We start from the raw sequence: 26,114 nt of genomic DNA, 5'->3' as shown, positions 1-26,114 counted from the left end.
CTGGTGTCTACCTGGTGTCTACCTGGTGTCTACCTGGTGTCTGACTGGTGTCTGACTGGTATCTACTGTGGCCAGCATGTGAAGTGCTTCAGGAGCATCAGCTGATCGATTATCCACTCGTTCAGCATGTGAGGGCTTTAAATACCATTTTGTCTGTATTTTGCATGAAGGATCTGAATTAAGGTGAAGAAGAATCTTATTTAAAATCTTATTCTGATACCGATTCACACATCGCTGGAGCGCGTTTCTGCCAAAACCTGACGTGCACGAAGCCCGCCAATCATACGGCGAGGACCCGTCCACATATAAGTATAGGGGGAAGCTAGATCTGAGTTTCTTTGATCTCCTTATGACAGTAATGTAACCATCATTCTGATGTTTCGGGTCACATCTGCTGATGGTATGAATGAGACAGAGTCTGGATCTTAATTAGAGGTTGTACCTGTCCCACACTAACACGGTTTATACCATGCCTACCCCAAACCCTAACCCTAACCCTAACCCCTAACCCCTAACCCTAACCTGCTTTGTATTGATGGTTTTTTATTATTCTGTGCTGCTAGTTTTACAGAACTACAGAATCCAAATATGCCATCTTGCTGCTCATGGTCCACTCAGGCTTTTCATATCTGTGTTTTGTTTTATTCGTTAGTGGACCGCAGTTTGAAGCGACGGCAGGTGAAGCCCCTGGCTGCCTCTCTCCTGGATGCCTTGGACTACGACAGCTCGGACGACAGTGACTTTGAAGTCGGAGATGCCTCAGGTATGGATGCTCTTTACAATCTGTAGCTGAAGCAGCATCCACTGTGTCTAACCCCCATGAATAAAAAGGTTTGTTTTAAATTACCTTTATTAGATAAGACAGGAAGTAGAGAAGAGAGCAGGGCAGTGACAGGCAGCATCCAGCTGGCCTGGGATTAGTCTGATCAAGGTGTAGAGATGATGGATGGATGGATGTGACTATGTTCTTGTCACTGTTCTGTGTTGGGATAGGGTCGGACGGCACAGGCAACGGCAGTGACGAGGAGGGGTCCAAAGCGAGCGCCGCGGGTTCAGAGAGCGACTCGGACAACGCTCCTTCAGCAGACGATGGTATCGACGAGGAGGAAGCCAAAGACCTGGCTGCTGAGGACAACCTGACTGAGGACGAAGAGAAGAGCAAGCAGCAGCCGTCATCAGACAGCTCCACCAAAGACACCCCCGCCGTCACCCCGCCCAAAGGCAGGCGCAAGAGCAAGAAGGCGCCGGCGCCGGAGCCGGAGCCCGCTGGAGCTGCAGGAACCGAGTCCACACCAACATCTGCGTCTGGCACCACCAACGCTGAAGAGTCTCAGGCTGAGCCCAAGAAATGGAACTTCCGCAGAAACCGGCCCCTGCTGGACTTCACCACGATGGAGGAGCTGAACGAGATGGACGACTATGACAGCGAGGACGACAACGACTGGAGGCCGACGGCAGGGAAGAAGAAAGGCAAAGCAGCTGCCCAGAAAGGAGGCACGGAGGAAGAAGAAGGTGCCAGCGCCAGTGACGACGACGACGACGACAACGACGAGGACGAGGACGACGATGATGACGAAGATGAAAAGGAAGACGGCGAAGACAACAACAACAGCAGCAGTGACAGTGACAAGGAGGTGAAGAAGCCCAAGAAGAAGACCAAGAGCAGCACGACCTTTGATGACGAGCTGACCAATGACAGCATGTCCCAGGGAAAGGGCAACGAGGTGAGAGTCAGCGTTGTCTAAAGGGTCAGACTCATGGCCTGAGACAGGCTTCAACAGCAGGGTCCTCGTTAAGCTGGTAGTCTGGATTTACTTCTAGAACATATGAGTGTTGGGTCAAATGTTTAATATGATGGAAATGAAAACCAACTCTCCACGTCCCCTCATGTCCAAATGAAGCTCAATGCTTTTGGTTCTTTGACCCATGGAGATAACTCAGATCTGATCACCTCCAGGCAGGAAGCATCAGACAAACAGTGTGCAACCATCTGGTCAGCATAATGAAGCAATGTTCAAGCTTCACTGAAGAAATTAAACAAACATCTAAGAACAGTGTGAATGTGAGATTGTTAGACATTAAATATGAGGGCACACATACCAGCATATCCACTATATGGAGGCTGAAGTTCTGTTTGCTTATGGAGAACTCAACACTTCAGGACTTTACCTCCAAGAAAATCAACTCGTTTATCTGCTCATTTTCGTTAATATTTTTTTTTATTTGTTTATCTAGATGGGAGAGTGCGTATTAATGTACATACAATCTCAGGTTGTAGTAAATACGCTGGATTTAGCACTAGGCTGATTTCCATCCGGTGTCCCACACACACATAAAATCGAAAATAGAAAACACATCAGTGCTACTGGACTTATTGTGGAGTTTAATCTGAAGCTGTACATGAACATATACTCATTCATCACTACTCACACTGGCTCAAACCCACGATCACCACCACCAGCGTCACTTCATCTGTGATCTGCAGCCTGTCCCCAGTGGGTTTCTTGTGCTTTGTTTGTAGCAGTGGTTTTGTTAGGTTTTGCTGGATGTTTTATTTTCTAGATTATGTTCAATATGTCCTACACTAAGGCTTTGGATGCTCACCAGTAGCTCTGAGCTGGCGTTATGGAACAGCTCAGCTCTTTTTTCACTTTGTTGGGCTCATTAAATCTGAGTTGTTGAACCTTAAACATGAAGGAGCCGCTGTGGCCCATCCAGCCTGTTCAGCTGATCAGCTGGAGGAACACGGGTCATGTAGCACGGCCGCAGCAGAAACAGAACTCTGAGCAGCAGGATCAGTGGGTTTGGTCAACTTAGTGTTGTTCAGAGCACCTCGTTCAAGAAAGGTTTAGCTTGAAACAAGACAATTAAGTGCAGTACTCTGTGTACTGTTGCTGCTTCATCAGCCTGTTAAAGCAGGTATTCAGTAAACTCAGAGGAAAGACTCCTACAAACAGCTGGAAGAACCGGGCTAAGAACCAGGCTAAGAACCGGGCTTGTGTTTGTTGTTGGTAATTCTTATTAATCTGACTGGTTACAGACTCTGTTTATTACAGTATCGTTAGGTTTTCATGGACATTTCTGTTTGTAATAGACGTGAAGCTGCAGAGCAGAGTGAATGAAGACGGCATCCACAGTGTTTGTTTTGTGCTCTCTGTGATGCTGTGACTGGATGTTGGTGGTGAAGAGTTTAGAAAGTCTTCCTCACATCACTTCCACTTCAATTCAGATCAGTTTTATTTGTACGGTGCCAATTCACCACATATGTTCTCTCATAGCACTTAAAACAGTGAAGTGAAGGCCTAGAACAGAGACTCGACCATCCAGAGGCCCCTTGGATCCCCTTGAGCAGCCAGTTGGCCCAGTGGGAAGCACCAACCCCGAGACTTCCACTTCAAACACCACAGCAAATGCATTCTTCCACCTTGTCCTGGTTTCTGCACCAGTGCAGATAAATGAGGCAGATGAGCTCCACATTGGCAGCTTTGTGTGGAGCTTCATAATACCACAGCACAATATGAGTCACAGAGTCACACCATAATCCAGGGAGAGGTCCAGATGTTATCAGATGATTCCAGGAGAATGCTTTGTTGTAATCGACTTAGCACGGCGTCCATGAGCGTCGTGTTTGGGATTTACTAAGTGCCAGTCACTGGATCTGTGGTCAGAACAGAGGGATGGGCGTTGATAAGTGGCTTTACAGTGGCTCTGCTCCTGATCCTTAGGACGCTCTGCTGGACCGGTCCCAGACCTGGAGCACTCAGCACATCCTCATCTGCTGCGTTTGTCTGGGAGACAACAGCGAGGACGCCGATGAGATCATCCAGTGTGACAACTGCGGGGTGACCGTGCACGAAGGTAAGCTGCAGAGTTGGTCCAGGAAAGCAGTGTGTCAGTATTCATGGAGCTGTGATGGACTCAGGCCTGGATCAGTCAGCCAGCAGTCCGGTCCAAGGGAACTTCATGACATGGTGCTCTTCAGACTCACTGTTAGGAAGCCAGGTCCAAGAAACTCCTGAAGTCAGAGTGTCAGGAAACATTTACCTAGTTTATGACCACATTATGTGACCAACAGAGAACGTTGGTAGCACCAGTGCTAGCCAGTGCTGAGCTCAGTCTGGAGCTCCGTTCCTCCTTCAGTGCTGGTACGCTGTTGGCTGTGATGTGTGACCAATCAGATAATGCCGTGGGTGGGACGCTGCCTGAGACCACAGAGTGGTGGCTACAGATAAAGGCAGGCAGCTGCATCTGGGCCAAAGCAGCACATTTCTAAATTCATTTCTGTAAACATGACACCTGGTAGTCAGAGAAAGACCAGCTATCGGATGAGATGACTGGTTAGGCCAATGGTTTGTTCTGCTGAGGGTGGGCAAGGTGTGCCGTCTGAGTGGACGTCCTACTGGGACACCAACCTGAACACATCGTTTCTTCATGTTTTCAGTAACAGCTCATGACAAGTCAACATGTCTGCTTTGACTGTCCCATGGTAGCCCAGCCATCCCAGACACCTGCCTTACCTCATTCATTATCTACACAGGACCGTTGTTCAGCCACGTGTCCGTTTCTGGCCCTGCAGCTGCCATGGCTCACTTTTTAACTGAGCTCTATGTTCACAGTTGAGCTGTTGGTGACAGTAGCACATACAGACAAGCAGCAATGCACCATGGACACCCAGTACAGGTGAGGTCAGTACAGACCAGAAAACAGAGAACTTCTCTATGATGAAGGAAAAAGTGTTGGAGAAACTCCACAGGACGCCTTCATGTTAACCCAAACTGGACCCAGGCGACAGAATCAGACGTTCTCCTTCTCTTGATCGCAAAGCAAAGGATTCTTCCAGAGCTGAGAACAGTTTCAGAACAAACTCTGTCTTTAATTACATGTCGTGGTGCAGACTTATCCTACAACATGTTATGGTGGACTGACGTCAGAAAGCATCAGTCCTCCAGAACAAACTAGAACACTATCCAAACCTGTGACAGTGGTTTGTTGACCAGAAGTGGTGTTTAAGGTCCTGTAGAAGCTGAGTTCTCTGGTAAATGTTGAGTGAGGCGTCTGGTGTGGTTCCCATGATGCCCTACAGGCTTCTGATGCAGCCGCATGCTGTATAATCACTGTTTGACTACCAGCAGGGAGCAAATGTATTTATTAATGTAAATATTATCTGATCACAGTAAAGTATTCAGTGGATTCATTTCCAGGCGTCTCTTGTGTTGTTGGAGCTGTGTAGCAGAGGCTAAGGCGGGACTTAACTTCCTGTTTCAGCTTCATCAGCTGAGCGAACCTGACTGCTTGGAAGCAAAATCGATGGCTCTGTAAGTCATGTCTTTTGGAGTGGGCTTCCCCAGAAATCCATAGTTAAGGCTGACCATGCAGGCTTGATCAATCTGACACTACTAACTTTCACTCTCTTTATTTATTCAGCTATTTGCCCTCTCGTTGGACTAATTTAAAGGGAGCAAACAGAGCAGTCTGCAGAGGCTTTTAGCGGCACCCCGGGGAGTTTTTAACCTCTAATAGTGCTACAGAGCAGCTTTTGTATGATGTTTGTCAGATGATCCACAGCTGTACCAGTGCTGTCTGATCACAGTGTGGTGGTAACGCACTGACACAGGAAACAAAGGGAGGAATCACCAAGACTGCTCACAAGTAGATGAATAAAAAAAAAGAAACACAAATCACATACTTCTTTTTAATACATATTCAGCTGCCCCTACAAAATATGTGGTGCATTAGGGGCTGTGGTCCCAGAGCTAGGAGAGAGTGGGCCCAGCACATTACAGGTCCAACATGGGAGGTCTCTGTCCAGAACAGGGTAGTCCAAGGAACAGCAGAGATACAGCGCAGAGCCCTCAAGCTGCCAGACCTCTGGGAGAGGACATCCTCCCCACCAGGTGTTACGGAGTAGTATTATATTTTAAAACTTACACCGTCTGTAATATTTAATTTTGTCTTTATTATTAAGGTTACTGTAATAGCCAACGTACGGGTACTCAAATACGATCTAGTCATCTGTTCCTGGTGGATCTCTCTTCACTCTTTGTCTCCTCCTCGTCTTCTCTCTTTTCCCCAACTGGTCGAGTCAGACAGTTGCTGACACCGAGCCTGGTTCTTCCTCAGGTGACTTCCTGTTAGCAGGGAGTCTTTACACAGTGGCCCATAGAACCCAGGGTAAACAGCTGGATTTTATCTTACTGACACATGACAAAGCAGTAAAATGTTACCGAACCTTCAGCAGGTTATATAATCAGCTACCTTATGTGTCTGTAATCATATAAAATACGGACAGCATCCCACAGCCAATCACAGTGCCCGTCGCTGTGATTGGCTGTGGAGCTGTATCAGGTGTTGGCCTTGAAGCAGCACCTTGGAGGTAAAAGCAGGTGTTGTCAGATTATCTAATGCAGTCACTCCTTTATGACACACACACACGCACACACACACACACACACACACACACACACACACAGGATGAGAACAGTCCTAATCAACAGCTCTCCATAGGGGGACACAAGATATTAGGAGCAGGTCTTAAATTTATCTTGTTCGTTTCACTGGTTGATATTTTCTTCCTCTGAGACACGTTTAATCTCAGAGAGGAGACACAGAAGGGAGACAAAGTGGTTTGCAGTGGAGGCTTCAGAGAGAGGAGGCGATGGCAGCACTCGCGGCCAGTTCTTATCTCCTCTCCAAGGATGGCGGTGGGGTCCCTTTTTACTGGGCCAGTAAAATGTTGAACTTGATTCAAGCAGTAAGTATGGTGCTCCTATGTACTTGTGCTTAAAATGGGCAGATCTGTTATATCGCTGCAGTCTTAATTCAATAGCTCAACTACTTTTTGTCAGGGTTTATGATCTTCCTTGAGACTTACACATCCTGGGATTAGAGGATTCATTCTTGGATGCTTGTGTTTGTCCTGAGTTTAGACTTGTTACTGGGTAGTGGTTAGATCTGGAAACAATGTGCACACGTTTTAGTTGAAATGAGTTAACATGATGGTGGTCATCTGAACATGCAGGAATAGATGGCCACCGTCATTCAGTAGAGACTAAGAACCTGTTAGGAGGAGCAGGTAGTACGCCTAGGAGGCTCCTGTTTATGGTCATACCAGGGATGTCCGGCTATGTGAACCTGCTTTACACATGTATGGGGACAACAGGAAAAAGACGGGAGAGTGCAGGAAAACAAAAAGGACAGGAGCTGAGCTGAGCCGAGCTCGGGTCGGGCCCACTGGAGATCTGCCTGTTTGATTATGAAGAACTTTATGCTGAGGCAGGCTGGTTTGACCTGAAACTTGGCACTGGAAATATGCTCTTTCCTGCTGTAAGCACAATTATTGATGGTGCCATGGTTTATCTGAAATAGTTTTTATTTCTATTTTTTTAGCATGCAGTTGAGTCCGTATAATGATGAGGAATGAGGAAAGTGCTTGGGCTGACAGAAATAAAGAGTACGCAGGCTGATATGGGGTGGAGCATTTTTTATTTTATTTATTTATTTATTTATTACAATTAAATCAAATTCTCTTTGTAAACTGGGAAGTAATTAGTTTTGGAGTTTTTAAATAGCGAAGAATCAGTAGGCTTTGACGTTACCAGTTCTGCTATTGGTCCTTTAGATATTAACCAGAACCTTATGTGGACGTCGTGTCTTACCACCAGACATGGCCATGGTGCATCTTCACCTTCCACATCCAGAAGAGAGTTCTCTCTGTGAAAAAATGCAACACATTTGAGTGTAAAGTCAACACCACCTGGTTTATAGTTTTATGACCCTTTAAACAAGTAATACGGCCTAACGAAGCTCCTAGACAACACTGGAAAAGTTCATCTGGGAGAGAAACCCCCTGCTAACTCCAGACCTACACGGTCATATGTATGGGTGTTAGTACAGCTACATTTATTAGCACAGTATAGTTTCTTCCTATTGGTCGATATAGTAATAGTGACACTTTATTAACTACACCCTGTCTAACTGATGTCAACAAATATATTTGGACTTCTGGCCAGACAAATCAAGCACTTTGGAGGCACAGTGCTTGATCAGGACAGCTTTGTTTGTCCTGATCACAAGCTGCCGTGTTTGAGCTTAAGACAAGGTGAAACCAGGAGGAACTTGAAGTCAGAGATGAGAGATGAGCTCAACCCATTCAGGTCAGTCTTGCTGCTCAACTCCAGCACTTCTTTTTGTTCTTGTGTCTGGACCCCGTCACTCCCTCTCAGTCTGAAGAGAGGCCGACATAAAAGGTGGCTGAACAAGACCTGGGTGAGAGATCAAAAGCTGGAATAAGCAGAGCTTCACACAGCCAGCATCCTCACAGGGAGTCCCGAACGCACCGGCCTGCCTTTTGATGATCGGACTCTAGTCAGCCATAAAGGCAGATATTATTACCTCCGCACAAGTTCTGCCTTTGCTTTCATTTGCCTTTGACAGTAAATACCAAAGAAGAGCCCTTTTGTCACACATTTATGTGTTAAGCTGTGCTGGGTTTATTAGTTCAGTGGTCTGCATACAGATGTCTCTTTCATCAATAACACATAATAAAGAAAAGCTGCAGAGTGAATACATCACCATGAAGCTCTCGTTCTCAGATTTACTGTAAATATGATCATGTCCTCGTATTTCTTTAGTTTAAATTTATTGTCATCCTTTGCTGCGATCCTATGAAGAGGCAAAGCCCAACAGGTGTTTCCTCATCTGTGTGTAACAGTCAGACCTCAGCCCTAAACCTCTCCAGAACAACTGCCTAATACATAGCTTCATATTTTAAGTCGTCTCCTACAGCAGGCCACTGGAGTTTCAGCAGTGTCACTCAGACAGTAGGAAATGTCACATGTGTACATTTGTTGGGAGCTATTTTCAGCAGCAGGTCACTCTGTGCTGTGGTAAGTCTTGTGGTAAGTTGGGACTCCTGTCTTCATCTAGGGACACTTCATAAGTGCCACTCTAAATAACATACAATATAATACTCTGTACATATGGGTTAATTCCTTGTGTAAGAGATTCTTCATGAAATGAAAAATGGCCTGGCATGCTCGCCGTTTTCTCAAAATGGCAGACTTGCTGTTGAGTTTACGGAAAAGTGCTTGTTGACTTTCTTGTGCATCCCAAACTGCCACACATGCGTCCCAAATGTCGTAGCTCCAGGTCAAACGGCATTCTGACGGGACTCTGTTGAAATTTTGTAGGGGGCTGTTTTAGTGCTTTGTGCTGGTCGACTTTTTGGTGCATCTCAACCTGCTGCATATGTCTACCAAATTGAGTAGGTCTAGGTCAAACGTAGTCCTGACAGTAGTCTGTTGAAAGGGGGCGCTGTGGAGCCATTTTGCCACTGACAGCCCCAATTCCTTTAAAATATCAAATTTTTCACCAGTCCTGAAGTGTGTGCCAATTTGATGAGTTTTTGTGCATATTTAGGCCCTAAAATTTGCGTTTCCTTTTTGCGGAGAAGTATAATAATAAACCCAATGGTTTTAATAGGGTCCTTGTTGAGCTCGGACACTGATAAGGGATTGCTTAAGTATGGACTCTCTTCAAGTCAGTATTTAGTAGATGCACCGTTGGTATGATTACGTCTCAAGTCAGCCTTGCAATTTGCAAAACTGCTCCAGCTCGGTCAGGCTGCACAGCGCTTGTAGAAGAGCTGCCATTGTCAAGTCCAGAAACTAATTCTCAGGTGGACTGAGGCCGCTCCAGGACGTTCACCTTGTGCTGCAGAACAAATCTTTTCCTAAGTTGCAGTTTCCTTGCAGACTGCATCGGCTGGTCTTCCAGGATCTACCTACGTTCTGCTGCACTCATTTCACCCTTCAGCTTTGCAAGCCTTCCAGAGCCTGCTGCCAAGAAACATCATGATGCTGCCACCGCCGTGCTTCACGGTGAGGATGGTGGGCTTCTGTGGTCGCTTCAGACCAAAGAACCTTCTTCTGGTTGACCTACGAGGTCTCCCACAGGCTTTCTGGCACAATCCTTCCTTCCATTTTTAAACTATGGATTTAACTCAGATATTCAGTAAATGTTCTCGTATCCGGTGGATTTACAAGGTTAATGTATTGATTAGTTGTTTCTGTGATGATGATAGTGGAGAATGGCGTGTACCACATCACTCCAGGAACTCCTTTTGGTGTCCAGCTGGCTTAGACTGTAAAGGTCGCAGCATGTAAGCCATGATTTTGCATCCTCATTAAACCGTTGAGCGAGTTTCTGAGGACTGTGTTGAAGCATCATCGTTCACTCTGTATCTCCACTCATTAGTTCATAACGTCCTCCTATGATCTACACCATGCATACAGTGTACATAGAGTGATATATGTAGGGGGTCAGTGTGTTGTCCAAGGTGCTCATCAGGTTTCCCTTTCATCTCCTGGAAACCCAACCTCCTGCTTTTACCTTGAGTCTGTGTCTTCATGCATTTCATCTTCTCATTTCTGGATCCATTCATACAGATTGTTTCGCTTTTGTTGAGAGCAAACCGTCTTCTCCCCATTCAATCTCAATACAGTTAAAAGTACTTCTGTTGGTTCAGTCAACTCTATCTTCTCCTTTTTTTTTTTTTTCCTGCCAAGCTCGTCATTTCTTACAAGGATAATCTTTACTTTAGGGATTATGAAGCTATCCTGTAGTCATCACTTTTTGTCAGCTTAGCTCATATTAGCCAGCAACCCGTAGCTTTACGGTCTGAGCTTTGTATCTCAGTTCAAAAGGAACACCGAAGATTTGTGCCACGGTTCAACCATAAGTCGGTTAAATCAGCATGGCGGTCGTTCACAACCCCCAGTTCCTCGGTTCAGAGCCCAATCAGTGAAGATGAAGCGCTCAACTGTTGCCAGAGGTATTCCAGTAATACCTTTCTTTAGGAAAGTAAATGTTGAGTGGAGCTAGTGGGAGTTAGCCTCCTGCCCTTGCCACATACTGTGGAGGAAATAGGCAGTAGTTAGATTCTAACTACATCTGTCATTTTGAAGGTCAGGATGGAGTCCAGCTGTGATTTAATTGCCGCAATGTGTTGTTCTCAAGAAGAAACCAGAGGCCTGTAAAAACTGAGGATGTCGCCCCCACAGCCTCTGGAAAGCTCAGAATTAGTAATTCACAGGGACACACAGCAAATGGTCTCTCAATCTGTAAGGGACATGCACCCACCAAACAAAGTGTAGAGCTGAATAAACAACTCTGTCTGCCCCACTGTTTGCTTTTGATGGGCTGGCTGAGTCCCCAGTGTGGCATCCAGTGACAGGCCTGCAGAACATTGAGCTTTTGATTTGTAAGTCTTTCCCATTGCTCAAAAAGCCCGAAGGCTGCTTGACTGAATTAGGAGTTGGAGTGTTATCTCCCCAACGGAGGCAGAGCACTGATTGCTGCCCTCATTGGTAGTGAAGAGCACGTTTGCCTCGTGTAATAGCTGCCATAGAAACCACATCAGCCAAGTAATTGTTTAGGCAACCTCAGAAAATTAAGAGGACAACATTAAAATGCGTTCGTTTGGCTTCTTCTTGCTTCTCTGGGGCTACATTTTTTATCGAATGTTCAATTTGTGGGGCTGCAGTGCCCAGAAGATTGACAGCTGTGGATGAGAGAGCGCTGGGATCCTCTTTTCACTTTCTTTGTCCCCTGTTCGTTCAGGGCACAGATTTGTCTCAGTTTATGGTACATTTCTGGGTAGTAATGGGCTGGTTCTGGTAGTTTGGATCATCCTTATGTCACTGTACTTTGAAATGCTGCGTGTTATGAATGTACGACCAGTTGTTTCAAATGATATGTTGAAGGTTTTGTGGCGTTGTGGAGGCTGTGTTGTCAGCTTTGAAGCTACACCACAGGCTCTGCTGTAGCTAGCATTTACCTTGAAGATGTTCCTAGACAGCAGAGCTACAGTGGGAACATCACATGGGGACCACCAGAAACATTACCGGCTAGCTTGAGCTGCTGTTGTTTTTTGCAGTGACTGCAGCTAAATCTGTTAAAGCCAGACAGTTTTGGGCATGTTTTTCTTTCATATGGGCTCATTTTTCTCTGCAATATAAAATCCTGCACCTCTAAGTGAACGACGCAGCCGTGGCTGGAAGTAGAGAGAACTCCCAGATGTCTGCAGGCCAAGTGCCCACAGTTAGTACCAATGCTGGAAAACAATGGCATCACTACATCTATAGATATTGTACTGCTGTTTCTCCTACTTCCTGCGTGAACACGGTCTGCAGTTCAGCCCTGGTTTTTGTCGGCTGCAGCAGAGTCATCAACGGCTTTACGTTTGTGCTGAGAAACATGAAGGCTGAAAAGCAATTATTTTGGTTTTTACAGCTCTGATAAACGGTGTAAATCTGGTGACAACAAGCCCTCCGGTGGGTGTTGTTGTTTAAAGGGTTAAACTGTGATACGACTGAATCAGACTCTGTGCTGTAGTTGTGTCTAGCGGGACTCTCAGCTTAACTCGTATACATCACAGAAGGGCTAGTCCTGTTTGTTGTTGTATTATTCACATGATGTCGTCACTAACTCAGTATTTAAAGTATAACATCTCAGCGTCGTCCAGTAGGTCTCCGGCAGTTGGACATTCAGCCTGTCCACAGTACAGTCAGTCAGTGAGTATGCTTGATTAGTTTTTGGCTTAACAGCTCTCTGTATGGCACGTCACTGAGGCCACATCTACACGGAGCCGGGATTCACAAAAACGGATCTGTTTTCATAAATAACATCGTTCTCACCAGATCGTTTTCAAAAAACCCTTAATTCACACAAACTCGCAGAAACACGTTGTTAAGAGCTGCTATGAGCTGCCAGACCTACAGGGGGCAGTGCAACGAGGAGCATAAAGCCATGCTAGCCAATCAGAATCCTGGAAAAAACACAACGATGAAAACTTCAATGATAACGGCGTGAGGGTGTTTTTTTGGATGGAGAGAGAAGTGGAGCTGCTCCTACATGTGGTGTCAGAGACACAACAAGGAAACACTGAAAACATCGACTGTAAACATGTCAGTCCATATATGGACGTAGCCATACTGTAAACATGTCAGTCCATATATGGGCGTAACCACACTGTAAACATGTCAGTCCATATATGGACGTAGCCACACCGTTTCCATTATCATTGTTATTATTATTACTATTTTTAGTAGTAGTAGTAGTACCTTCTTTCTTACTATTATATAATTGTACAGTAAGTTATTGTCATTATTATTACTAATTTTGGACCGTGCTGCTACATTGTGTAATATATATATATACACATACATATTTATTTATATACATTTTCATTTATGTTTTATATATATATATTTTAATATATAAACCGATGCACACTGATTGTTATCATATTACATAGCATATTACTATTATCAGTATTATTATTTATTACACTGCTATTATTATTATTATTATTATTGTTATTGTTATTACCAGTATTACACCATGCTGCTGTCCTACCTATCTAACAGTTTGTTTCCTTTGTTTCCTTGTTTACTGCTTTTTTTTTCTTAATGATGTGTGCTAATGTCTTTGTCTGTGTTGTGCTGCTGCTAGAACAACAATTTCCCTGAAGTACCCTACCGAAGGAATCAATAAAGTTCTGTCTAAGTCTCAATCTAAAATCTGAAACTGTAAACATGTCAGTCCATATATGGAAGTAGCCAAATTGTAAACATGGTCGCATACTGATGACGCTTTAGTCGCACACGGTGACGTCAGACTCCGCCTCCTCCCGTCTACATGCTAACGTACAGATGCAGTTTTCAGATGTGATGGTTTTCGGTGACTCGTGGCTTCGTCTACGTGTGAACCAAAGGCCCATTGAGGTATCTCTATTTAGCCTACATGTGAACCGGGCCTCCGGCTTCTGAGAGCAGTGACACTCTTTGATGTCCATGCCTTCATAAAGGGCAGCGACATGGACAACAGGATGGAGGAGGTTGTCTCTGATGAACACTGTAATTGATGTTGTCACAACACCAGAACTGTTCTGTGTTTCCAGGCTGTTACGGCGTGGACGGCGAGAGCGACTCAATTATGAGCTCGGCGTCAGAGAACTCGACCGAGCCTTGGTTCTGCGACGCCTGTAAGAACGGCGTGACTCCCAGCTGCGAGCTGTGCCCCAACCAGGATGGCATCTTCAAAGAGACAGACGCCGGGAGGTGGGATACAGTCGCACATTAACCCGGTGGTCAGTTGTCATTTATGAGAGGCAGCCACTGGAACGTGTTCAGAAACAAATAACGCCTAATGACCGGAGCCGGTCCAAATGCTGCACGCTGCCAGAGGCTAAATCCTACATATATATTCACTGCTAGGGAGAAACGGCAGTTGGATTAAGAAGAGGAGAGAGAAGTGGGGAAGGAACGAGAGAGGAGATGGAGGGAAGAGAAGAGATAGAGGAAGAAAAGTAGTGAGAGAAAAGAGTGTGTTATGTGAAGCGTGGAGACTTCAGCCACGTTATCGCTGATAGTGCTTCTCAGCCAGGCTGCACCCGAATTTACTACTTCACTAGAGCATGAAAAACACAGCAAATTAAACTGTGAAGCGGTTGCTTGCTAGAGATGGATATCTTTATATTGGACTTCGGATTCTCTTCCCTAAAGTCCGCATTTGAAATTGTGTCACACCAAACTGTAGCCAGAGTCTGGGGCTACATAAATCTATGAGTCCATTTCTTTTTGAAGTGTCTGAGCAACTCATTGCAGCCAATTTCATCATATTAACTTTCTTATTGTCCTCAGTAAGTCTCTACACTAAATTCAGAAATAAACTAGAGCCATAGATTGTAATCTGCTTTATAGCGTTCCTTGAAATCAGCATGCACAAATCAATACGGGTTAAATGCCACCTTTAAAAGCTGCTCTTCATCTTGAATCCTTCTCAGGTCAGATTTTCTCACCGATGTGCTGCATGTTGTGTTCCTCTGTGCCACACTAATTCATCAGCCGGCTGTATTTTCTCCTGTGATGTTTCCAGGTGGGTGCATGTGGTGTGTGCGCTCTACGTTCCTGGAGTGGCGTTCGGAGACATCGATAAGCTACGACCGGTGACGCTCACGGAGATGAATTATTCAAAATACGGGGCCAAGGCAAGTTCTCTTTTACATACTGATGCTGGCTGGCGTGGATGTCCGTACCGACCGGGGGTAACAGCCTGCAGGAGCCAGCGTTTAGATTCTCTGTTTTTTAAAGCGTATATTAGTTTTATATCCAATCCCCCTTCGGTAGTTATTTTTCACTATCAGGACAAAAAGCTGCATCTTCTGAAGGAAATGTGGGGAGCTCAGTTTGAAATCTCAGTTGTAGCTGAAGCTGAAGCATGTGGGCATGACAAAGCACTGAGAGGGTTCAGTGTTAGTTTGTGTTTTAGGGATGAAAGTAATCAATATTTTAGGTAAAGGTTGGTCAGGTCAGGGGAAGTTTGTGGTAATAACAGTGTTCTGAAAATAATTAAGCTCTTGTTTTAGATGGATGGGAGGTTGGAATCCCATAGCAGCTTCATTTCCAGGTAGACCTCTGGAAGGTTTTAGAGGCGTGTTGTCTTTAAATAATCACCAATAAACTACCATTTAGTGCTCCTTGCTGCAGCTGAAAAGCTTTCAGTGATGCTGTGAGTAACAGTTAGGGGACAAACATCAGGAGCAGGCTGTGGCACACCCAGCAAAGAAATAAAAATACAACAAATACCAGATCTGTGATTTATTTCCAGCACTGGTAGCACATAGCGGAGCTTGAAAATGTTGGACTTATTGATTACATCATTTACAATTTTTTATAAATAAATAAACTTTCTGATGGATGGCATCATAACTTTATCATACCACCTGGAGGACATGTCTGGTTTCTCTACCTGTTAGAGGGACAGAGCTCATACTGCAGTGAACAATGAGCAAACTGGTCAGAATGGTACCAAACAAACAAGTGGCCAGAGCTGCCTGGTATTTAGCAGGTTTAGGGGAACGCAGGAAAACAGTTTAAGCGTCATTTTATCATCCTTATACTGCTAGTGTTTGGATAATGGAGTAGTTACCTGACACACCTGTCACCTGGCTGCACTGACAGCAGCTGGTGTGTCAGTAGGAGTATAAGAGCTAAAGGTGGTACTAACAGGAGCACCTGTCAGGTAGGAGTGTGTGCTGTGAGACGTCGGTTTCAGTGAAAGCACTGACAGCAGCTGACAGTGACAGAGCAGAATAGCAGCGTTTTAAAGTCCTGCTGGAGCCTTATTGTGGTCTCTGTGACACTTCCTGCTGCTTGACACTGCCCCAGTAAACCTGCTCCGAGGGACATCACAGAACACGTTTCAGCGGTTTGTTTTCTGGTTCTCAGTCATCCAGGTCATGGTAATTCTAGGAGCTCCAGTAGAAAGCATCTGGGCTCCTCTTTTATGTTCCTGACGACATTACATCTCCCATTTCAGACTGTTGAGTTGTGGCAGAGGTTTCTGGAGCAATGTTTTCATGCTGCGATAGAGCTAAAGGTGCTGAGTCAATGACTAATGAGACAGAATGCATCACATTCATATTATCAGGTAGATAGATGTCAACTGTTAACACACCACAGGACAAAATGACATATGTCGATGGAAATAAACCCGGTTCTAATGGGCTGGGAGGAACCAGGGTTCACTTTGTCCTTTTAAATGTGCTGTACTTGTTCTGTGTAGGAGTGCAGTTTCTGTGAGGATTCCCGCTTTGCCAGGACCGGCGTGTGCATCAGCTGTGATGCAGGAATGTGTCGCTCCTACTTCCACGTCACCTGTGCTCAGAGAGAGGGACTGCTGTCTGAAGCTGCAGCAGAGGAGGTCGGTGGAGCAGCCTGAACATCCAGCACACAGCAGCATACTACTACTGAACATGACATGTAAACAGCTGGCACGACAACCACAGTAACGCTAGACCAGGGCTTTATGACACAGATGCAAACGACCACACCAGGAGGTGAAGGACTTCCTGATTTTAGAGCAAAACAGTCCCTTAAAGATCATGTCAGACATGTTTTATATATATATATAATACTCTGTTCTGAAAAAATATTTTAGTTTTTATCCATAAGAAGGCCTGATTAGCTTGTTATGAAAATTTCCTCAGCACTGTTAGACGTTGGAGGTGGATCAGAATCAGAACCAGCTTTAGTGGCCCCAGCCGTACACAACACACAGGGAACTTGGTGTTGGCCGTTGGATTCACCCTGGGAATGAGCAATAGGAGAATAATAGAATAGGAAAATAAAAAATAAAGTAAAATTACAATAGAAAAAATAAATAAAAATAAGGTGACAAATATATACAAGAATTTACTCTTAAAACTGTGAAGCTGCTCAGTGCTACAGAAATCACATGGTGATACTGGGATGATTCAGCCGTACAAGGTTAAATGTGTAGAAAAGAGACACAGAATGTCCTGCCCTACACGCTGATGGAATCGATTCCTGAGGTTTGTTGTAAATGAACCCAGGAAGTGTCAGTCTATGGTGTCTGAAGGTGGAGGTCTCAGTCTGTGGTGTCTGAAGGTCTGACAGTGGAGGTCTCAGTCTGTGGTGTCTGAAGGTCTGAAGGTCTGAAGGTGGAGGTCTCAGCTTAATGCTTGGTTCTCTCAGCACATGTTCCTAACTTTGTGCGTCTCAGTTGTTCTGGATTGTTAACAGACTTGTTTTTGTCTCCTCAGGACATCGCTGATCCATTTTTCGCGTACTGCAAACAGCATGCAGACCGCTTTGACAGGAAGTGGAAGAGGAAGAACTACCTGGCCTTGCAGTCCTACTGTAAGGTCTCTCTGCAAGAAAGAGAGAAACAGCTCACTCCTGAAGCTCAGGTGAGATCTGTTTAACCTGGAATCATGCTGGCCGGTGTGTCTGCACATGTGCTGTAGCCCGACTGTAGATGCTGTAGACTCTGGCTTCAGTAGTGATGAATGAGGTGAACAGGTGTATTACTACCTGTTCAGCTGCCCACAGAATGACAGGACGTTCTCCTGTATCTCCAGCTTGGTGCCAATAGTTTGTGTTAGCATCTTTCCTTTCCAACACAGCAGTACCATGTATGAAAGCCTCCTCCATAGACATGTGGTTTACCCATTTTAGTCTGGAACACAAACTGTTTGCCCGGTTCTGTCACCAGGCATCAGCACTGGACCTCTCTGTTGTCCTGTGGCTGAACGGGACAAATCCCTGCAGACAGGTTGGGGTCCAGAACACTGAGGTGAACCTGGAGGCTGGTGTAGACGCATGCCAGGGGTTTGATTTGTTAACAGACTATACAAAGGACAGCTTATTAACAGGAAGAGGTTTGTGTCCCACCTGCAGGCCCGGATCACCACCCGCCTTCAGCAGTACCGGGCCAAAGCAGAGCTGTCAAGGAACACCAGGCCCCAAGCGTGGGTGCCCCGGGAGAAGCTGCCGCGACCTCTGACCTCCAGTGCTTCAGCCATCAGGAAGCTGATGAGGAAGGCAGAGCTGATGGGCATCAGCACCGACATCTTCCCCGTGGACACGTCTGACGCCAACGCCAGCATGGATGGGCGCAGGAAGCACAAGCAGCCCGCGCTCACAGCGGACTTTGTCAACTACTACCTGGGTGAGGAAGCTGGGTCGCTTTGTGCTGAGTCATAGCTCAACTAGTTAAACCTTAACCTGGGAACCATCAGGTATCAGCTGAGAGTCTGTAGTCACCTGGCTGCCAGTCGCTGTTTAAAGGCCTTCAGTCTCAAGTAATGTTTCCCTCCACAGGACGACATAGTATAGAAAGGCTCTGGAAGCTTTGTGATTGTGAAATCTATGTTTATGCACCTCCTGTGGTGGTCTTCTGCTCCTGTCAGTCTTATTTACTGATACGTTACTACAGCATCAGTAGCATTACAGTCTGTTTATAGTAATGTCTATTTGTTAGATGTTTGGCATCATAATTGTAATGTCAAAGCAGCTGAAACCCTTCCAGCGGGTCTCTACAGAATGTATAGCCGTAGCATGATGTGGTGGAGTTATGAAGCTAGCGCTGTGTAAAGGCCTTTCCCCCTAATACATGACCCTGTAATGTAGGTAACCTTGAGAGCTCAGTGTGTTAGCGTGCAGCAGGAGGCTATCGCCATCAGTACCCCCTCTCATGTGCTCTTCCTATAGGCTGTGATTGTGCTATTGATTTTTGTCCCATTGACATTCAGAGCGGAACATGCGAATGATCCAGATCCAGGACAACATCTCCGAGCAGAAGAGCCTAAAAGACAAGCTGGAGAACGAGCAAGAAAAACTGCATGTGGAGTACAACAAGGTGAGCAGCACCACCTGTGGGGTCCTAGTGTCTGAGGACAGGCTGTTGTTGAGGAACACAAGTTACCTGTTGTAGCCGAGTCACTCAGGATCTCTGGTAGTGAGCTGCAGCCACCTGTGTGATGCTGTGTCTGCAGACCACACGCTGGTGAGTTAGGTAAAGAGATGGAATGGATTCCAATGGTGAAAGAGTTTGCTTCACTTGTTTGACGTACATCTCAGGACGTTACCTGTTGGATCTGTTGAGCTGCCACTCTGGGATCCTTTAGACAAGTTGCTCCGTTGCTGTAAAACGTCTCCTACAGCAGCTCTGCTGTCGGCTGGGAGTGAAGTAACGACACCTGTTGCTCTGTGTGTCTGCTCTGTAAAAACCAGTTTCATTTCTCATGTTGTCGCCATGAAAGCTGCTTACGAGAGCATAAAAGTGTGCTTGTTCATACAATGCTTCACTGTTGCACATTGATTCACAGGAAACAGCTTCTACTACCTAAATACTGATGCTAATGAAACGGTGAATGTTGTTGTTTTTAATGACGGCATTGCAGCACCCTTCTAGTGCCAGTATGTCCAACTATAGCAATGCTAGTGGCTGTGGAGTCATTGGAGGAAATGCTAATGCTCTCATGCTAACACAGTAACAATGCTACCTTGGTCAGGCCATCAGCGGACAGACATTTCACTCTGTTTATTGGTTCCTCAGCTGTGAAGGCGCGAATGACAGCACGCTAACCAGGTAAAAGCTGATATAGCTGCACCAACGTGGTTCCTTAGAGCACACGTGTCAAACTCAAGGCCCGGGGGCCAAATCCGGCCCACTGTGTCATTTTATGTGGCCCGCAAGAGATGTGTGTCTCCTAATCTGATCAATTATATGATTAATATGAATAATTATTAACAATTTTATGATTATTTAATAATTACAATTATTTAATGATTCATTAATTTGATAATTGATTAAACTAATTAATATGATTTACGTAATCTAACATAATTTAATATAATGTTATAACAACACAGCAATGTGCCCACATATAGTTCACTTTTAGGTAAATGCATGCACAGTATTTGTACATAAATAATAATTAAATGCAGAGACATTTATTTAACAATATGTTAAGGAGTCGTTACATTTATACAGTCTAACAATTACAACCGGTCCTTTGAGGGCAAACACACAGCTGATGTGGCCCCGATGAAAACCAGTGTGACGCCCCTGCCTTATAGGACCTCTGGAGGTTGAATCCATTTTTGTAGAACTCACTGAGTGCAAACGTAAAGCCGTGGCCACTCTGAGTGACACGCTGAGCCTCAGAGCCACCGTTCAAGAACTGTATGGGTCTTGTCCATCCTTATACATAGTCAGTGGCCGGAGCCTGTCCTAGCTGATACCGCACCCTGGATAGGTCACCAGTCCATGGCTTGGCTGTCATAGTTTGGTCATTATTGTTGGGTGGACATTAGTATTTGTACTGTATGTGTAGGGATATTCCAGATTAAGGAATCCATTTCACAAAATAATGCATTTTGCAGATAAAACAAAATCATGTTCAGTGTTCATTTTGAGTGGTGCTTGATGGTGTTCTACATGTTTTATAAGTGTAGCCCTGTGATAGACTGGTTACCTGTCCAGGTGAACCTAAGTCAGCTGAGATAGACTCCGCCCCCCATAGTGAGCATTAAGGTGTAGAGCTGATGGGTGGATGTTTTCTAAGTATTATAAGTTAATCAGTGTTCTTTGCTGTGTTGGCCGGTTGTTATAGAAGTGAATTATTCTCATGTCAGACCTTCCAGCTGTTTCTCTGCATCAGACACTTCAGGTGCTTTAAAGGCCTTCCTGTGCTGTGTTGTGTGTTTTCCTGTGTGGACCTTCCTCTTGTCTCCTCTATGTGAAGACGCTGCTGCTTCATCTGTCAACATGAGAAGGAAAATCCGACGTCAGAGTAAAAGTCACACGAGTTAATGTTGCGTTCAGTCTTCTGCCATGCGTGTTAAGCGTTATTAATGGAGTGTGTGTTGCTAATTGTGCCGCCTCAGTTGCTCTTGTGTGGCTGTAGCCTTGGAGAGAACGCTGGTGGAGACTTGTCATTAGGTCCGGCCTTGACAGATACAGAGACCAGGACCAGGTTCAGTCATGACACGAGACTCAGCTGTTGCAGATCACATGAAGTCCTGCTGAATAGACAGGCACCAGAGTGAAGTTCTGCTACGTCTGTGCACATTAGACTCAGTTTGATCCTTTTTCCCTTTGTTGAACCCCTGGCAGTTTAAAAAAAGGTCCCAAAGCATCTGTTTTTATCAAATAAGTATTGTGAGCTTGATGTTTCAGTGCTGCCAGACCTGAAGGATCTGTAGTGAAGCTCCATCGCTGTCTGAGTGGTCAGTGGTTGTAGTGAATGTAAATGAACCCCAAAGTGAAACCAGAGCTTCCAGGTTCTGAAACCTTCATTAACACATTCACATTTATAATAATGTACATCTGAAAAACACCAAGCCCTTTCCCATAACCTGGCATTACTGGTAAATAAAACATGCATCCAACTCTTTGTTAAAGATGAGAAAGGTTTCTGTCTTTCTGCTCTTGCTTTCCAACGTTTAGACCAGCTACTCCTGTGTGTGTCCATGTCTCATGCTTCCTCTTCTCTCCTCCTGCAGCTCTGTGAGTTCCTGGAGGAGCTGCTGAATGTGAATGGAGAGCTGCGAGGCGAAGGCCAGGCCATGTGGACTCTGCTGGGGGGCATCCTGGGCCAGGTACTGCCTCTTCAAATGCCTTCTCCCTCTCTCATCTCCAACCATCCTTCCCCTCACACACAGTAACTGAAGTGTTTGTAGAATCCCCTTTGTTAGCGTAGCACTGATGGAGTGTTGTCTGTATAGCGACCCACATGGCTAACAGCAGGTAATACCGCTGCTTTTAAAGTCCTTTAATTCCCCACTCCAGATTGACCCGTCATTTGCCATGAAGTCAGACCTGACCGTGTCGGTAGAAGCAGCCTCCCGCTTTGTGTTTCCCATGGCAACCATCTTCCACCAGTATGGCTGGTGGGCAGATGGATGGATGTGAACTGACATCTACAAAAACAGACTAACATTAAAGATCCATATGAAATAATGATGTGTGCAGCAAACAGCCATAGATAACAATCAGCCAGTCGTTCCATAATTGTTTTATGAAATGTTCCTTTTATAGTACGTTTTACTTAAAAATGTTTAGTGTAATTTTTATTTGATTTCAAAATGCATTTCCCCTGTAAATTCAAAAGGATATTTTCTTTGGCTGAGGTCACGTCTATCCACATCACCGCCAAACAGATACTGGGTTTTTTGTATATGTTAATTATTTTAATATATTTTACTGTATCAGGCCAGTACTGGACCATAATTCTGGCTGATCAGTGTATCTGTTGGGCTTTAGTTTACATCACTGTAGCACTCACCCAGTTCCCAGTCTCCTCGTTAGGAATAATAACTCTGAATTTAAGCAACGATCTCCTACCCAGGTTCTCCTCGTTGCTCTCCAGTGTTCAGCATGGTCGTGAACTTGAACATTATGCTAATGAACAACAAATAAGTACTAAATTCCTGTGACTTTATCTCTGATATCGGCTCCTCTCCATGTTCACCTGTACAATCAGTCACAGTCACAGTCACCTGAGATTAAAGCTAATGCAGCTAATTCTGGTCTTTAATATAAGAGTGTTTAAAAAAAAAAAAAAGAAAAATATAATGAGCACGTAGGACAGTGTAGTCACTTCTTTAGGATTTTATCTATTTAGTCTAGCACCAGCTGAATCCATCAGACACTTTATTAAGTGTGGTCATTGAGAGTATGAGCCGTGCAGATAAATGGTCAAATGATGTGGCGAGCTAGCAGAATGGACAGCAGCTCAGAGGCTGGCAGTGAATCTGCAATGACCGCCATAAATCACCTAATTATGAACACGCACGCTTTAAGTAGCAACATCAGTCACAGCACCGCATGCTTTTGTGTCATCTATCTGCCACATTTTCATCTCCTATTTGTCATCCTGCTGGTGCATTTGCAGAAATTATTGATGTCCCCAACTGGGACTGCCATCACTCTTCCAGTACACAGTCAGTGCTTTTGTTCGCCATGCTCCTCAAAGTTTAGCACTCTTGGCAACTTCACAAGAAAACATTCACAAGACATTTTCCAGCAGCTGCTATAAAACACTGTGAGGCTCCAGCAGCTCCCAGCTCTAGTGTTCTAGAGCAGTCCGGTTCCAGCAGAACAGAAATACCAACCGGACCTGCATCACAGCATCTTCAGCAGTTTAGAGCTAGAGGAGTTTGAGGCCTGCACAGGTGGTATATCTGGATAATGGAGCATGATGAACACACAAAACAGAACAAAATAATTCAGTTCTGCTGATTGTTATCTCCAGACTATGAGTGTATCACGTTACTATACGGTACAAGCACACAGACATCCTATCAGGTCTCATTAATGACACCCCTCCAGCCCTTTGCCCTCTGTGTGGGCCTTTGTCACCTACTTGTCTTCCCTGTTCATGCAGGTGCTCTGTTCTTACCTTTATCTGTGTGTAAAGTGTTGTTTCATTGTGTTGTTTCATTTTTATGCATCATCATTTATAAGCAGTCTCAAGTGACTGAAGCTGTCACCAAGTCACCTCCAGCTGGATGAGAGGAGCTGCTGTTGGTGCTACCAGCCACGTTTATATTCCCACAAAGCCATGAAGAGATGTTTGTTTCCCGTGATGTGGTGTTTGATCAGAGAGCTTCAGATAGCAGCAGCTTCAGGCCCGACCAGGCAGCATCGTGGGCTGGACTCACAGCTGAAGCACACGTCTTACAGATAGCATGAAGGAGCCTCGCTGTCTGCTCAGGACTGTCTCCAAGTTGTGTTTTGAGCCACTGGTTGATTACTTACTTTCTGATATTGTTTCATATTCATTATTTTACACCACTGAAAGTGAGCGGTTTGTTCCAGTCTGAGCGATGCCAGACAGCTTAGAGCCCGTCTGCTCCAACCCACTATTTATCACCAGTACCTTTAAACCGTTCATCTGTCTGATAAAGCGTGTTAACAGCGTTGAGACCGTTCCATATCAGTGGTGGAGACACTTCCTCGTGGTCAGATGCTGGCAGACTGCAGTCCAGGTGGAGGAGATAGCCTGAGCAGGCCTTTGGTCGCCCGTCCTCCCATCTATCAGGCCTCCCTGTGGGGATGCTCCTTGGCGCTGCAGGCAGAGCAACCACGCTCAGATTAGAGCCTCCTCAGGGAAAACCTTGTCTGTTTAGTGACAGACTCGGTCCCGGTGAGATAAGTTTTCTAATTAACTTGCGTGGCAGCGCTGCACCTGAGATGCAGGAAGGAATAAACTGCATATCTGTTGCTGCTTCTCACCTGCCACACGAAACGGTTTCTCCTCAAACCTTTTCTCAGCTGCCTGAGAACTTTTACAGCGATGCTTCAGCTAACAGTGATCATACAGTCCACACACTCTGCCTGCTTTAGTCTGCTGGAGACGTAATGGTGGATAGAGAAGCTGAAGGCCATCTTTATGCTGTCAGGGCTTTCTTTGGTTTTATTTTGTTGTTCTTTTGTTGACCACTGAAAAGCTGCTCAAGTGTAGAGACTTGTACTAAACTAACTACCAGCTCTAGATGGAAACATGCAGCAGAAACATGGTGAGCAGCAGATCAGTGCAGCTATGCAGTGGAGGTAAGTGGACTTCACAAAAACAACATGATATGAGCTCCTAGGAACCACCAGCAGCTGCCATGACGCTGGTGAGGCATGTATGTGACCGACTGCTGGTTCAGCACCAACACAGGCTTCCAGCAACAACCTGAAGGTTTCATGGAAACAGTGTCCTGAACTGGCAGCGCCATGTCAGAGAACAGACGTTGGTTTGCACAGATCTCCACCTGGAGAAATGACATTTAAAGTTCAGCATCAACTTTTTCTTTCCACAACAGCGTCCTCATTACCACGGACTGCTCGGTGTGCTTCCTATAAAGGAAAAGGCTTAAGGAGCCCCTGGACCATGCAACCTGGAAGATAAGTTACAGTTCAGGAAGAGTAAATATTAATATGTGGAAATCTGTTTGTCTTTTCTTTTTCCTTTTGAAAGAAACTAAACACTCCAGCGATCCTGAAAGCCCCAAAAGAGAGGAAACCGAGCAAGAAGGAAGGAGGAACTCCAGGGAAGTCCTCCAGCCTGCCAGCGATCCTCTACAGGTGAGCACACACTGTCTGGAGAGACGCTGAGACAGGAGAATGAAGGGTTAAAGACAGAAGTTAAGAAGTCTTGACATAAACCCCTAATTGGCTCACACTCATTGATGTGTTTCCACAGCTGTGGCATCTGTAAGAAGAACCAGGACCAACATCTGCTGGTGCTGTGTGACACATGCAAGCTCTACTACCACCTGGGCTGCCTGGAACCGCCTCTGACCCGGATGCCCAAGAAGACCAAGAACAGCTACTGGTGAGAACCATGGAGACACTTGGGTGGTCCAACACAGGCTGGTAGTGTAGGATCCACATGTCAGGCCTGGTCCAGCACCAAGTCCATCTCTGACATGTTGGTGCCATCTGGACCATGTCGGGCTCTGAGAACCTCAGGGAGGGTCTCCTGCTGGTGCCCAGAGTCAGAACCAGGAACAGACACGCTGAGGCTAGAACAACTACTACTACTACTACGACTACTAGAACTACTACTGGAACTACTACTACTACTACTACTACTGGAACTACTACTACTACTACTACTGGAACTACTACTACTACTACTACTACTACTACTACTACTACTACTACTACTACTAGAACTACTACTGGAACTACTACTACTACAACTACTAGAACTACTACTACTACTACTACTGCTGCTACTACTACTACTA

At 45.3% G+C, this 26,114-nt stretch overlaps 1 protein-coding gene across 5 annotated transcripts in view; it reads left to right on the top strand.

Moving 5' to 3' along the window:
* The window catches only part of phf14 (PHD finger protein 14), a 65,793-nt gene that overhangs the window by 2,816 nt on the left and 36,863 nt on the right, over positions 1-26,114 (top strand). For all 5 annotated transcript variants that reach the window (XM_008281425.1, XM_008281417.1, XM_008281433.1 and 2 more), the window contains exons 2-13: positions 653-763; positions 994-1,724; positions 3,726-3,858; positions 13,961-14,120; positions 14,938-15,049; positions 16,627-16,764; positions 17,627-17,773; positions 18,264-18,534; positions 19,118-19,224; positions 21,876-21,971; positions 25,340-25,446; positions 25,565-25,696. In XM_008281425.1, coding sequence (XP_008279647.1) covers positions 653-763; positions 994-1,724; positions 3,726-3,858; positions 13,961-14,120; positions 14,938-15,049; positions 16,627-16,764; positions 17,627-17,773; positions 18,264-18,534; positions 19,118-19,224; positions 21,876-21,971; positions 25,340-25,446; positions 25,565-25,696 — 2,245 coding nt within the window. The remainder of the gene's footprint in view (positions 1-652; positions 764-993; positions 1,725-3,725; positions 3,859-13,960; positions 14,121-14,937; positions 15,050-16,626; positions 16,765-17,626; positions 17,774-18,263; positions 18,535-19,117; positions 19,225-21,875; positions 21,972-25,339; positions 25,447-25,564; positions 25,697-26,114) is intronic.

The sequence above is a fragment of the Stegastes partitus genome, unplaced genomic scaffold (assembly GCF_000690725.1).
Source record: "Stegastes partitus isolate 25-593 unplaced genomic scaffold, Stegastes_partitus-1.0.2 Scaffold6, whole genome shotgun sequence".
Classification (NCBI taxonomy): Eukaryota; Metazoa; Chordata; class Actinopteri; family Pomacentridae; genus Stegastes; species Stegastes partitus.
The sequence above is the reverse complement of the archived record's forward strand: the minus strand, read 5'-3'. Positions and strand labels throughout refer to the sequence as shown.